The 15647-nt window shown below is 40.7% G+C and overlaps 1 protein-coding gene across 1 annotated transcript in view; it reads right to left on the bottom strand.

Moving 5' to 3' along the window:
• DDX58 (DExD/H-box helicase 58) overlaps window positions 1-15647 on the bottom strand; it is a 45300-nt gene that overhangs the window by 6344 nt on the left and 23309 nt on the right. The window contains exons 11-16 of the mRNA XM_027549061.1: window positions 15393-15550; window positions 14324-14459; window positions 13088-13236; window positions 10228-10318; window positions 7498-7668; window positions 5904-6055 (exon numbers count right to left, since the gene is read on the bottom strand). Of these exons, the coding sequence (XP_027404862.1) occupies window positions 5904-6055; window positions 7498-7668; window positions 10228-10318; window positions 13088-13236; window positions 14324-14459; window positions 15393-15550 (857 nt within the window). The remainder of the gene's footprint in view (window positions 1-5903; window positions 6056-7497; window positions 7669-10227; window positions 10319-13087; window positions 13237-14323; window positions 14460-15392; window positions 15551-15647) is intronic.

The following is a 15647-nucleotide window of genomic DNA, read 5'->3' as shown; positions in this document are numbered from 1 at the left end:
AGAGCTGTGTGTGGAAGGATCTGCTCTGCCCCGCTGCTCTGCGGGGCTGCCTCTTTTTCATCCAGGGTTCCAGGTGGAACCAGACAGCTTAGGTGTAAGCCCTGCTCCTACCACTGAGCAGCTGTGTCATTCTGGGCAAGTGCCTCAAATATAAAATGGGAATAGTCATAGCATTTACATCCTAGGTTGTTGGGAGGTAACATGAGTTAATAATTGATCAGGACTGCCTGGCATAGCTTTAATGCTCCTTGGTATTCGTCTTGGTCTGTTAGGCTAGTCTTTTGCCGAGAACCATGAAAATGTTAATGATGGTGACTTGTACTTCAGTACTGGGTAGGGCAATACCTGTTCATGAGTTATTTTTTCAGAAATGTCATCGCTATTTTCATTTATGTATGTGTCTATATAAACTCTGGAGCCATTTTACAAAGCTAAAATATCATTTATATTTTGATTATGGGCTATGATAAATGTACAACTGAATTTGCAGTAAATGCACATCTTTAAAATATCCAGTCATTCCATTCAAGAAAATGGTGTTTCTTTTCTTTTTCACAAGTTTTTTACTTGGCTGTGCTGGGTCTTAGTTGCAGCATGTGGGATCTAGTTCCCTGACCAAGGATTGAACGTGGGCTCCCTGCATTGGGAGCTCGGAGTCTTAGCCACTGGACCACCAGGGTAGTCCCAGGGTTTCTTTTCTCTTAATTTACCTTCTATTGCTCGGTAAAATTTTTTTAGTTGTCCTTATTTATGCTTCAAACATTTCTGGTTAGGCCAACACATGCAGAGTTTAGACAGATGGACTCTGCCAGCTCTACTGCGACCTAGCTATGTGATCTGACACTGAAAATTTTCATGCCTCAGTTTCCCTCCCAGAGCGTGACTTCATGAGAGGCTTGACCACATGGATCACTGTGAGACCCATTGATAAAAATAAGCATTTGCAGGGCTTGGTGGAGAGCCCATATTCTGCACGGATGAGACAGTTATTGTCACTGTGAACAGAAATGTCCCAGCCCCTTATACCTTGTACTGGTTACTGATCAACCATTGAGAAGTCATTGATCTCTAAAGCACTTCAAATTCAAATAAAACTTGATTTATATTAAAAAAAGTTTAGGCCTGGAATATAGGTCAGGAAAGCAATCAAAATGATTTTCTCTCCCCTGATTCCCCACTCTACTCCATCCCACCTATAATTATCTTCATTGTTTCTGTAAGCATAAAGGAAGCTTAATGTGCCCTATTTCCAATTCACATTTTCACTGCTGTAAAACCGCTGCATGATGTGTGCATTTACCTTGTTATTTCCTCTGGGTAAATTTCTAGAAATGAAATTCCTGGGTTACATTTCCCTATGAGGAATTTTAATTTCTCAGACATAGTTCTGATCATTACTTAAGGCAGGCTCAGGGTGGGGGGAATGTGATGGGAAAAAAGGTAAAAATATAAACTTGCCCTTTGGGCATCCAATTAAAAAAAATCACCTACATCTAATGATGTTCAATCATACACTAAAATGCAATTAAATAGTTCAGTTCAGTAGCTCAGTTGTGTCCAACTCTTTGCAACCCCATGGACTGCAGCACACCAGGCTTCCCTGTCCATCACCAGCTCCTGGAGCTTGCTCAAACTCATGTCCATCGCATCGGTGATGCCATCCAACCATCTCATCCTCTGTCATCCCCCTTCTTCTCCTGCCTTCAATCTTTCCAAGCATCAGGGTCTTTTCCAATGAGTCGGTTCTATACATCAGGTGGCCAAAGTACTGGTGTTTCAGCTTCAGCATCAGTCCTTCCAATGAATATTCAGGACTGATTTCCTCTAGGATGGACTGGTTGGATCTCCTTGCAGGCCAAGGGACTCTCAAGAGTCTTCTCCAACACCACAGTTTAAAAAGCATCAATTTTTTGGTGTTCAGCTTTCCTTATAGTCCAACTCTCACATCCATACATGACCACTGGAAAAACCATAGCTTTGACTAGACAGACCTTTGTTGGTAAAGTAATGTCTCTGTTTTTTAATATGCTGTCTAGGTTGGTCATAGCTTTTCTTCCAAGGAGCAAGCGTCTTTTAATTTCATGGCTGCAGTCACAATCTGCAGTGATTTTGGAGCTCAAAAAATAAAGTCTCTCACTGCATTATAATAACCTCAAATATTTCCTCAGCCCCTCAAAATAAAGTCAGCCACTGTCTCCACTGTTTCCCCATCTATTTCCCATGAAGTGATGGGCCCAGAGGCCATGATCTTAGTTTTCTGAATGTTGAGCTTTAAGACAACTTTTTCACTCTCCACTTTCACTTTCATCAAGAGGCTTTTTAGTTCCTCTTCACTTTCTGCCATAAGGGTGGTATCATCTGCATATCTGAGGTTACTGATATTTCTCCCAGTAATCTTGATCCCAGCTTGTGCTTCTTCCAGTCCAGCGTTTCTCATGATGTACTCTGCATAGAAGTTAAATAAACAGGGTGACAATATACAGCCTTGACGTACTCCTTTTCCTATTTGGAACCAGTCTGTTGTTCCACGTCCAGTTCTAACTGTTGCTTCCTGACCTGCATACAAATTTCTCAAGAGGAAGATCAGGTGGTCTGGTATTCCCATCTCTTTCAGAATTTTCCACAGTTTATTGTGATCCACACAGTCAAAGGCTTTGGCATAGTCAGTAAAGCAGAAATCAATGTTTTTATGGAACTCTTGCTTTTTTGATGATCCAGTGGATGTTGGCAATTTATCTGTGGTTCCTCTGCCTTTTCTTTTTTTTTTTTTTTTAAACTTACTTCTCCTCGAACACCGAGTCCTCAAACTTGCCGCCGAGCAGCCAGCATCCCGTTTCCATTGCACGTCCCACCCCTCTGCCTTTTCTAAAACCAGCTTGAACATCATGAAGTTCACGGTTCACATATTGCTGAAGCCTGGCTTGGAGAATTTTGAGCATTACTTTACTAGCGAGTGAGAGGAGTACAATTGTGGGGTAGTTTGAGCATTCTTTGGCATTGCCTTTCTTAGGGATTGGAATGAAAACTGACCTTTTCCAGTCTTGTGGCCACTGCTGAGTTTTCCAAATTTGCTGGCATATTGAGTGCAGCACTTTCACAGCATCATCTTTCAGGATTTGAAATAGCTCAAGTGGAATTTCATCACCTCACTAGGTTTGTTTGTAGTGATGCTTCCTAAGGCCCACTTGACTTCACATTCCAGGATGTCTGGCTCTAGGTGAGTGATCACACCATTGTAATTAACTGGGTCGTGAAGATCTTTTTTGTACAGTTCTTCTGTGTATTCTTGCCACCTGTTCTTAATATCTTCTGCTTCTGTTAGGTCCATACCATTTCAGTCCTTTATTGAACCCATCTTTGCGTGAAATGTTCCCTTGGTATCTCTAATTTTCTTGAAGAGATCTCTAGTCTTTCCCTTTTCAAAACACCACAGACAGGGGGCTCACCCCAAGAACCATAAATCCTTTGACTTTTAAGAGAATGAGGTTTCCCCTACCTTGGTATACTTCTCCTAAGCCTCTGCCCTTGACAACAAAGCCTGCCTCTTTCAACATGGCAGTGTGCGCTGTTCACCACAGCAGGACAGAGACGAGACCAAGACTCTGCGCTCCTGACCGCCACGGCATTACCAGCTAGCAGCAACTCCTGGCCACCCTAGAGCTGGGTCCTTGCTCACTCTTTACCATCTCTGCCCATTTTCAATAGATGCATGTTAGGGGAATTCCCCAGTGCTATTAAATAGCCTAATTCAACATATATTTAACAACAGTCCATTTTCTCCTCACTGCACTCTATGACCTGATGCGTTGGATACAAAAGAACGTATGGCTGAGCACCTTCGCTATTCACCTGAAACCACCACAATATTGTTAATCGGCTATACCCCAATACAAAATAGAAAGTTTGAAAAAAAAAGTCAAAAGACAGAAAAATTAAATTTTAATTTAAAATATAATTTTAAAAATTAAAAAAAAAAAATTGAACTCTAGGGCTTCTCTGGTGGCTCAGTGGTAAACAATCCGTCTGCTAATGCAGGAGACATGGGTTCAATCCCTGGTCCAGGAAGATCCCACATGCTGTGGAGCAACTAAACCCGTGTGCCACAACTATTAAGCCTGTGCTCCAGAGCCTGAGAACCACGACTACTGAAGCCTTCACTTCCTAAGCCCATGCTCCGCAATAAGAGCAGCCACAGCAATGAGAAGCCTGCTCGCCTTAACTAGAGAGTAGCCCCACTCACTGCAGCTCGAGAAAAGTCCTGGCAGCAGCAAAGACTCAGCACAGCCAAAAATAATATAAATCAATCAATAAAATTATTAAAAAAAAATAATAATGCCTATATGTTTGTTCCAGCCTCTGTCTTCCTCAACAGGCTTTTACTCTATTGCTTTTGCCACACGTGACTGCAAGCACACTGTTACCTAGTGGAGGAGATAAAAATATTATGCCAAAGCTAAAAAGGTTTTAAAGCCTTTAATCAGCATCGTCCCTATATTCTACAAAATGGAGAAGTGGCTCAGTGAAAAAACCCTATCCTAAGTAAAATTAAGGGGGGAAATTAAGAGGAACTAAAGAATTTCCCTGCAATTCTCAGTGAAAATGTAGACGAGGTGTTTTCAAATATCTTGTTCTCCTAACTTTAGGGAGAAATGTTTTTTAAAATGAGTCAACGCTGACATAACATCGTAATTTTTTCCTAAAGTAAGCATTAGTTTGCTTTCGATAGTTCATTCCTTCTCAGGACTTTTTTGAGCATACAGATTATGACTTTTCAAAATTATGAACCCTATGGAATTAGTCTACTGAATTGTAAGACTCATCTTCATGAAGTTAAAGTAGGCCTCTCACCCTTGTCCTGTAACAACTCCCGTTTTAAGCACTTACTTTAAACCAGGCACTGTAGGAAGCAATGCATACATCTCACTTTATCTCCAAAACCACCCTGTGAGTTCTACAAATAAGAATGATGATTTCAAAGAGGAACTACCTGAAGTCACACGTTCTGTAAGTGGCAGAGTGGAGACTGGAACCACTGATTCTAACGTTAAAGCTCTTCCCCAGGCCTGCAGAGTCCAGTGTTTCCACAGAGTCTGAGATGAAGTCTCTGCAAACAGTCTGGAGAAAGTATGGGTGTCTGTGTGTGGGGGTATCTGTGTGTGTGTGTCTCTTTCCCTAATCTGCTTCCATGCTGTGTCATAAAGAAAATTAAAGTCAAACTAAGGTCACTACTGAGAGGCTGGACTGAGCCAGCATGCTACTTCAAGGTCCACTGAATCATCCATATGTGTAAACAGGCCTTCCAATACTGGGCACAGCTCCAGGCACAGTGCGCCAGGACCTTCTCCCTGAGGACTCCAGATGTTAGAAAGTGATGTGAAGAAAAGACTAAGAGCTGTGTCTTGCAGTGTTAGGGTGTTGTCCTCAAAATGAACTGTCCGTGTAGGAGCTATTCTAGCTGTTTCCCTTTTATATCTAAAAGCATAGCTTCAAGCATTAGCGCTAATGAAATGTATTTTAGCTCACTGAGAAGTAAAGCAGAACAAACCTGATATTCACTGTGGGGTGAATTCCTGGCGGTCCAGTGGTTCAGAACCCACCTTCCAATGGAGGGGACGAGAGTTAGATCCCTGGTTGAGAAACCAAGATCCCCCATACTGTGGGGCAACTAGTCTGCCACAACTTCTAAGCCTGTGCACCACAGCTAGAGAGAAGCCTGCACTCTGCAATGAAGATCCTACATGTTGCAACTAAACCCAATGCAGACAAATAAACAAATACTTAAAAAAATAAAAATACAACCTAAGAAACAGAGCAAAATGATAACAGGTACCAACCATGCTCAAGGTCCCTGTTCATGGCTTACAGTTAGATTCTGAAGGAGTAACACGGATGCAAAGACTTACCTTTTCCTTAAATACTGCTTCATTCCATCCCTGCAGCCTTGAAATGGACTCATTCATCATTTTTTCTTGGCAGATGTTCAGTTTTTCTTTTTCGATTACATCAGCATTACTAGTCAGAAGGAAGCACTTGCTCCCTCTTGCTCTTCCTCTGCCTGTTAGAAAATAAACATTTTACGGTGTCTTTGATGTAAAACTCTGACAAATCTGAGAATGTGAACGAAGCAGGGCTATTCCTAAAATTCAACTTTGGTTCACTGAATCCCACTTTCTGGAAAAGCCGAGCTGGTAGGGTGTGGAGTCAAACGCAGGTGTGCAGCTGCACATTAAACATTCAGACAAACAAGGAGCCCGCTTTAGGCTGCTTGCTCAGGGTCTCCCTGGTGCAGTGTGATGGGACAGACACATTCTTAGAGACACTGCTTAAAAACAACCCAGCAAGCACCTCCCGGATGACACTGTGACGGCCCCAAAGATGAATGATAAACAGATGGGGAAATGGGGAAATAAGAGATGTTCACAGGACTTCACTGGTGGTCCAGTGGATGGGAATCTACCTGCCAATGCAGGGGAAACAAGTTAAAGTCCTGGTCCAGGAAGATGCCACATGCCACGGGGCAACTAAGCCTGTGTACCACAACTACGAGCCCACGTGCACACCCTAGAGCCTGTGCTCTGCAATAAGACAACCCACCATAACGAGAAGCCCGCATACCACAACTGGAGCAAAGCCCGAGCAAAAAGCAAGGAAAACCCAGCACAGCCAAAAATAAATAAATAAAACTTTTAAAAAAGAGACATGTTCACAACCACCAGAATATAGGTGGAAAATGAGAAGTGGTATAAGAAAGATGGATAAAAGGGCCATGGGCATTCAAATTAGAGATGATTGCCAGCTGGGAGACTGAGGAAGCGGTGATGTGGAAGCAGGGGAAGAGAAACAAAGAGCAGCAGCAGCAATATATGAGCAAGTCCTTCAAACAGGAAAAAAGATGAAGCCAGGGAGGCTGAAGTGGATAATGCACAAAGTGGAAGAATGGGAAATAAGGTTGGAAACATAAGAGGGTGCCGGATTTTGAAAATGCTTTAACATCAAGAAGATTTGGGAACCATGGGAGTTTCTATACAGGGAGGTGACATGCTCAGAGCTGTTTTTCAGGAAAAATAATGTGGCAGCTGTAGTTATGGAAATTAAGAAAAAATAAGAAAGACTAGTTAGGAGGCTGCCTAGTTCCAGTGGGAGAACTCCTTGCACATCCTTTCTGGCACACAAGGGACCCCCCAGCACCTAAGCACAGCCATGAACGGCTCACATGTGACTGCCGAAGCCTCAAAGCTGGAATTTTCCTTCCATCAACATGTCAGCCAATATTAACCAAGTAAGCAATATTCATTGTGAACAAGAACAAAAACAGACAACATTGTGGACAAAACTGTAGCCACCCCATCCTGACCAAGTAGGTCACCGTAAGGGCCGGTGATAGAAGGGGCCACCGTGCCGCCAGTCACAGCAAAGGAGAAGAGCTGGAAGGACAGACACGTTCACAAGTCAGACAAGATGGCAGCCTTTGAGTCCTGGCATCACAGCTCTTCTTACCTCTGGTCTGGATCATTTTGATGACATTGCCCACATACTCGTAGAGGATGACCAGATTGCACTGAGCAATGTCAATGCCTTCATCGGCGACCGAGGTAGCAATTAGAATCTTGCTGTCTCTGTTGGTTCGGAATGCATCCAGTGCACACTTCTGTGCTGGGAGCGTCATTCCTGTGTCAGAGGGCATGACATAACTCACCAAGAGGGAGCTTTACCCTTGGAAAAACAGCCGTTAATTATGGAAAGCTTACGACACGCCAGGTACTGTGATAAGTGCTTTACATTCATGATCTCACAACACCCCTTGGGGAAGGGCCTATCCCTGTCCTTGCTTTAGAGAAGATAAGGTGGGGGTCTAACATCTTGGACTCTATCACAAGTCTGCCTGACCTCAAATTCCAGCTGCAGCACCTACTAGCTATGTGGTTTCAGTCACGATATCTCAAAACAAATATTAAACTTTTTGAAAAAATACCAACAGCTGGACAAATACCATATAATACCACTTATGTGTAGAGTCTAAAGAAAAGGGTACAAATGCATGTATTTACAAAACCGAAGTAGAGTCATGCATGTAGAAAACAAACATGGTTACCAGAGGGTAAGGGGGGAGGGATAAACAGAGACTGGGACTGACATATACACACCATTACATACAAAACAGATAACTAATAAGAACCTGCTCAATACTCTGTAATGGCCTCTGTGGGAAAAGAATCTAAAAAAAAGAGTGGCTGTATGTATATGTGTAACCGATTCACTTAGCTGTATACCTGAAAGTAACGCAACTATTTCCAATAAATCAACTATTTCCAATAAAAATTTTAAAAATATATCAATAGCTAACTGTAACACCTTTGTGCACATACAGGAGTCCTCAGCTAACAAGACCTTTTCACATCTACTTACTCACTGCAACTTCACAAGGCCCTTTTTAGGTTGATATGGCAAATGTTATGATTCCCCTTTATTACAGGTGAAAACCTGGAGGTTTTGGAGGGATGGTAAACTGACAGCTAACTAGCAAAACCAGGCTTGGGATTTAAGTTGAGGACCCTACCACCGTGCAGTTTCCAGCCACTGATACACTGAGAAGAGCAGGAACTTAAGTGGTCCCCACCTCAGAGTTAACAGAATTTATAAAAGTTCCAACTCTGTCCCAGTATATTGGCAGCAAAATCTTGAGATATATTTTGCTGAGGCCAAAACAATTTCTTTTCAACATGATCTACTGAACAATGAACATGCCCAAGACAGACACCACACTTCACTAATTTCTGAACTTAACTATTTGTTCATCAAACATTTATTCTGCAATTATGGTTTGTCAGATAAGGATAGAATGGTTAAAAGGTTCATTTTTATCTAAAGGGAGCTCCTAGTTTGTAGAAGAAGGCTATACATGGGAAAGTATAATTCAATATGATGACAATGAATGGAGCCAGAACTGTGTGCTGTGGGATGTGGGCAAGGGAGACTCCGCCCTAGTGGTCTAGACTTAGGAGGAGGGGGAGGCTGCCCGGCAGAAGCACAGTTACTGGCACAGAGTGAGTTCTCAATGAATGTGGGTGGATGGTGGATGGATAGATGAATGAGTGAATGGATGGATGAATGGAGGGATGGACAAACAAATATCTTCTAGGTGCTTATGTATGGATGAATAACAAAGTTTGAAAATCAAGTTGGACTCATGCTGGAGTCATATGGCAGAAGCCTCTGAATTCCAAGCACAACCTCATTTGGTAAGCCAACTATTCAAAATCTGACTTTGCTTTTTAGATTAGTGAGGCTTAAATTTTGCATAAAGGGAAACTTCAAGGGTGATGACCGAGGACTGAGAGCAGGACTGTTTATTATAAAGAGCACTAAATTAGAGATACAGTGAGGACTTGTCGTTGCTTGTCACTGAGGCGTGGGGAGCAAGGCTGTGAGAATGTCAGCATGAGGACTGGCCACCGAGGATCAAAGGTAGCCTTTCATCCTTTAACCCCCTACCCAGATTTTAGGATTATCTCTAGGACTTTTTAAAATTATAAAATACATAATGCATGTAAGTTTTTTACACTTTAAAGAATAACAATAAAATAGACAGCATTTCTATTTCCAGTTAATCTACTGGTTGAAAATTTGAGCAAGAGAGTAATATACTCAAACAATATTAAAAACAAAACAAAACTTCGGTTTTGTCTGCAGGACATATGGGAGGAGGAAAGTCTACAAGTTTCTGACATTTGAGCATGGTGATGGCTTTTCAATGTGTCCACTGAGCTAGGCCGAACTGCAGTCCCCAGATATTCACCTAGGTGTTTCTGTGAAGGGAATTTGCAGATGTAATTAAACTTCTTAAATCAGTTGATATGGTTACTCAATAGGGACTTCATTTTAGGCAGGCCTGACCTAAACAAGGCAGCCCTTGAAAAGAGGACTGAGGTGATCCGTGACCTCAGAGACTCTGGACAGCTCATGCCTATGGGATTCCACCTGATCCTGGCCTGCCCTGCAGACTCAGACTGGCTTTGCCAGTCCAGGTGTGTGTCAGTTCCTTGTGCTAAATCCCTGTGTGCCTGTCTGTGTACAGTATACATGTGTTGCTATATATATATATGAATGTATTTATAATCTCCTACTGGTTTTGCTTCTCTGGTTGAACCCTGACTGATACAAGTACTAAGAATTAAAATATATATGTTCTTATATATATATTAGATCTAATGCACTATATATAAATACCCATTGTCTGATTTGTTCTGCCACGTCCAGTCAATATGCCAGGTTTTAGAAAGCTGAGTTTAGGATTTTCTTCAATCCAGTTCTTTAAGGCCTGAAAATACAAAGAAATTGTCACTATTTGTATATTATCTGTATTAATTCAATATTGAATATATGCCACCTGATTTGAAGAGCTGACTCACTGGAAAAGATCTTGATACTGGGAAAGAACGAAGGCAAAAAGAGGGAATGGCAGAGGGTGGGATGGTTAGATAGCACCACTGACTCAATGGACATGGGATTTGAGCAAACTCCGTGAGATAGTGGAGGACAGGGGAACTTGGCATGTGGCAGTCCATGGGGTCACAAAGAGTTGGACGTGACTTAGTGACTAAACAACAATGCAAGTAGAAAAAAAGCTTAAAGTAAACGATAATGGAAAAGAATTAAAAAAGAATGTATGTATATGTATAACCGAATTGCTTTGCGGTACAGAAATAAATACAATGCCATAAATCAACTCTACTTCAATTTTTAAAAAGTGTACAGACAAGTACGCTGAAGTAGTTTTAAGACTAACAGACCTGAGGAATCAAAAGCTTCTTGTGATTGAATTCTATGCAACAAATAACTATAATGGTGTCTATCTTTGTAATCCGATATGATTCAATTTCTAAGACATTTTTTTCAGTGAAAAAGGCAAGGTTCAGAATAGTGGGTAGGTAGAAAATAAGTGACTTTAGAAAGATCTCAGGACACAAGATCAATATACAGACATTAGTTGTATTTCTAAATACCAGCAACAAACAAAAGTATCATTTATAATAGCATTAACACTTAGGTATAAGTTTAACAAAATATGTGCAGAATCTGTATGCTGAAAATGACAAAACACTGATAAAAGAAACCAAAGAAGATGTGGCAGGCAGCCTCTAAGGTAGCTGTAAGTGATCTCCACCCCTTGGAATTCAGATCCTGTTTAATCCCTTCCCCTCAAGTGTGAACTGAACTTATTGACTTGCTTCTAATGAATAAAATAAGGCAGACCTGAGGGGAATCACTTCCAAGTTGAAACTATAACATGTCTGTGACCTTGATATTAGGTGCCCTCTCCACCTCTCTTGGATCACTTACTCTAGGGGAAGCCAGCACCTCTCTGTGAGGCTGGCCTGTGCAGAGGCCCCCATGAATGAGCTAAGCATGTGTGTGCATACTTAGTCACTAAGTCATGTCCAACTCTCTTTGGGACCCCTATGGACTGTCGCCCTCCAGGCTCCTCTGTCAATGGGATTTCCCAGGCAAGAATACTAAAGTGGGTTGCCATTTCCTTCTCCAAGGGATCTTCCTGACCCAGGGATCAAACCCGTGTCTTCTGTGTCTCCTGCATTGCAGGCAGATTCTTTACCCACTGAGTGATTGGGGAAGCCCCCATGAATGAGCTAAGCACATCTTCTGCCAAAAACCACACAAGTTGGGTTGGACGTTGATCCTCCCAGCCTTGAGATGGCTGTAGCCATGGCCAACAACTTGACTGGAGCCTCATGAGACATCCTGAGATGGAAACACCCAGTTAGTGGTTTCCAGATTACTGACCCATATGCATTATAGATGTCTGTTGTTTCCAGCTACTTAGTTTTGCGATAAACTGTTATCAGCAGTAGATAACTAATACAGAAGCCCTATATAAATAAAAAAGATACATTGTTATGATACCATTTCTCCCCAGTTTTATCTATAGGTTCAGTGAAATCCCAAATGAAATTTCAATAGATTTTCTCATAGATGTGGGTGAGTTTATTCTAAAATAAAAATGGAAAGGTAAAGAAAGATAGCTAAGACAATGTTGAAAAAAATTAAAAAGTCAGAAGACTCACACTACCTGATTTCAAGACTTAATTACTATAAAGCGACAGTAATCAAGACCGCGTAGAATGGGTGAAAGGATAGATGTACAAATGAATGGAACAGAATATAGAATCCAGAAATAGACCAACATGAAGAGAGTCAACTGATCTTTTTAAGTTACAAATGCAATTCAATGGAGAAAGGATAGTCTTTTCATCATATATGCTGAAATAACTGGATACCCACATGCTAAGAGAAAAAAATCTCAATCCATACTTCAAAATGAATTGTAGACTTAAATATAAAATCTAAATCTATAAAACTTCTAGAAGATAACATGGGAGAAAAGCTGTGCTCTTGGGTAGGCAAAGGTTTCTTAGACACAAAATCAAAAGCACAATCCACAAAAAGAAAAAAAAAAAAAGATAAAATGGACTTGTCAAAGGTTAAAACTTTCAGTAAGAGATACAGTTAAGACAATGAAAAGATCTTGAAGAAAATGTTTGCAAATCACATTTCTGATAGAGGACATTTTTGTCAGAAAAAAGAACTCTCAAAAAACTAACAACAATAACTTAAAAACTCAACAATAATAAATAACCCAGTTAAATCCCATTTTAAAATGGGCAAAAGATGTAAACAGATACTTCATCAAAGGAGATACATGAATGGCTAATGAGCATATGAAAAAAATGATAAATCATATTAGTCATTAGCGAAATACAAATTAAAACCTTAGTGAGGTACCACTAGGTGCCCACAGACATGGCTAAAAATTTTTTAATTGATGGAAAGAATAAAAATTTGTGAAATGCTTGCTGTGAGGGTATCAAGGCATTATAAACCAGAGTGATTGAGACAGTGAGGTATTAGTGTAAGGATAAACAAACAGAAAATCAGAATAGAATAAAGAGCCCAGAAACAGACCCACACAGACCCTATAGGGATGCTTAATTGCAAAGAAGTGAAGAATGGACAATCTTTTAATTAAAATAGTACTGGGCCAACTTGTATCCACAAGGAGGAAGAAGCTTACATCCACCAGTGCTCGGGTTTTCACAAAGAGGATGGTTCTGGTCTCTGGGTTTAAGTGGTATTCCTCTTGCAAGATGAAGCAGAGATCTTTGAGTTTAGCGTTCTCATTGCTGGGATCCATGGAAATACCTTCTAGTTCCAACAGCTTTTCTGCAAAAAGGGGAATATTTTACAAAAGGTTTATGTGCGTGTGCTAAGTCGCTTCAGTCATATCCAACTCTTTGCTATACTATGGACGATAGCCTGCCAGCCTCCTCTGTCCATGATATTCTCCAGGTAAGAATGCTGGAGTGGATTGCCGTGCCCTCCTCCAGAGGATCTCCCTGACCCAGAGGTCAAACCCACCTGTCTTGCATCTCCTGCACTGGCAGGCAGGTTCTTTACCACTGGTGCCACCTGGGAGCCCACAAAAGGTTTACAAATTCTAGTAATTTAGAACACACTGCAACCTTTAGCTATAGTTCAAACACTTCATCTCTCAATCTCTGACCAGAATTGTATGATAAATAACCACCAATGCAATGCATACACTGAATACACTAATAAATGCATAAATTTCCCCTCCCCCCAGAGAGCTAGTTGTTCAGTATTTAGCATATGTATAGTTAATACTTTGGTATTAACCAAAAAAGACCAAAAAAATTATTATTTGGAAAAAGGCATTTGAGAGAGAAAGAAGAAAGACTTACTTTTCACTTAATATTTTCCTATATTTTTCTTAATATGGACACAGTGGCATCAAGAGCCATATTGGTTTTCTTCTTTATATAGAAGTACATAATTACAATCTTGTTTGGTCGCCAAGTCGTGTCCAACTCTTTGCTCCCCATGAACTGCAGCATGCCAGGCTTCCCTGTCCTTCTCTATCTCACAGAGTTAGCTCAAATTACAGTCTTAATATCATTAAAACTTTTTTTATATTTTTTAAATCTTTATAAAATTACTAAAAGTTAAACCAAAAAATGTTCCTATCAATTGACTATTTCTATGGGATGTATCTTTTGCAAATCCTACTATTTTTTCCTTCTTCAAAACAGGAAATAGTGTAAGCAGCAGATTCTTTTCCTAAGTGCAGATTTCCCTGAAGTATCACAGTCCTGCCGCGTATCCTATCTTCTTAATCCCAGGACAAGTCCCTGAGCATCACCAGGTGTTGTTAAGTGTGACATCATCTGTGTACGCTGCCCCTGGAGTCTCCAGGCTCCACTGGCTTCCTCCCCTTGGAAACACCACCCACCTTCAAATCTCTGAGTGAGATCTTGCTCAATTGCATCAAATCCTGCTGCCCGGACATTTTTGAAGAAGTTTTTCAAGTAATTCAGAGCATCTTTCATCCGTGCATCCTCATTGATAATGAGGGCATCATTGTATTTCTGTTGAAAATGGAAAGTTTCAGTATGTTTCTAATGTCTAATACAACTGCTGTACTTAAGTTCATTTCACTGTACTCAACACAGAATTAACTTTAATAATAAACTTGTCTCAAGTCTATTCCAACTTAGTTTTTAAAGATGAATCATCTCTAACAGTACTGCTATAAAACCTTAGAACCATACTGTAAAAAAAAAACAAGAAAATACCTCAATTAGCTAGAATTAGTCATTAATTCAGATCACTTTGGATCCTAGAATCCTTGGAAGACAAAATTACATGAAAAACAAATGTCAAAGATTAAATCACAAAAATTAAAGTAAAGCAACTTCCACATCAACCTGCTTCATAATTTAGACATTCAACTTAACCTCTTTGTACATCCAAAACCATCAGTGAATTGCACCTGTTCAGAATGATGGCGCTGACCCCTTACACCAGATATTCAGTTAAGTCCGTTAAAATTCTACAAATTCATGTGGATTGAATGTATTTTAAAATATTTTCAATGGCACGATAAGCAGAGGTGATGGTGGTGACTGTTGCTTAAGTTCTTGGTTAACCAGCAAACGACTACAGACTCTGGACTTCTCAGCATGTGGTTTGACCAAAGGTAGGAAAACATGCTTCAGGCTATGGCAACACGACCCACCTACTGATTTAAAGACTTTAAAGATGGCTGTCCCTGGTCATGTATCTACAGTAATATTCCCCACCCCCAAGGTCAAATATGGAGATACTGAGGTACAGCACAGACCCATGGCCTCTAGGGCTAGGTTTCAGAGAGCAAAGACAGATGCTGAATAGGATAGCTTTTGGCATTTGCTTCATAAGAACCACCAGGAAAGTTCCTAAATGATGCTCTCTCAGCTGCCACAGCACAGCTCCCAGTAGGTGTTACAATGGAAATATCCTTTTCCAAAGAAGCCACATACCCGCAAATGTGACGTGTACAAAAACAGGGCTTTACAAATCCTGCTTTCTTCCTCTTTGTCTGGCATCTGAAACACCATGCATGCTTTCTGAACTGCAATAATCCACTGTTCATATTTCTGTGTCCCAAAATTCCTATTTTGAATTCGAGATAAGTTTTCTGGAAAAAAAAAAAAAAAACAGTTTTCCATTGTGTCATCTGGCTAGTCATTTAAGGCCCTAAGCATGTCTCGCCTTCTAATTTTGATTCCTTACTC

This window comes from Bos indicus x Bos taurus, chromosome 8 (genome assembly GCF_003369695.1).
Source record: "Bos indicus x Bos taurus breed Angus x Brahman F1 hybrid chromosome 8, Bos_hybrid_MaternalHap_v2.0, whole genome shotgun sequence".
Taxonomy (NCBI): domain Eukaryota; kingdom Metazoa; phylum Chordata; class Mammalia; order Artiodactyla; family Bovidae; genus Bos; species Bos indicus x Bos taurus.
Note: the sequence above shows the minus strand (reverse complement) of the source record. Positions and strands in the feature narration are given on the sequence as shown.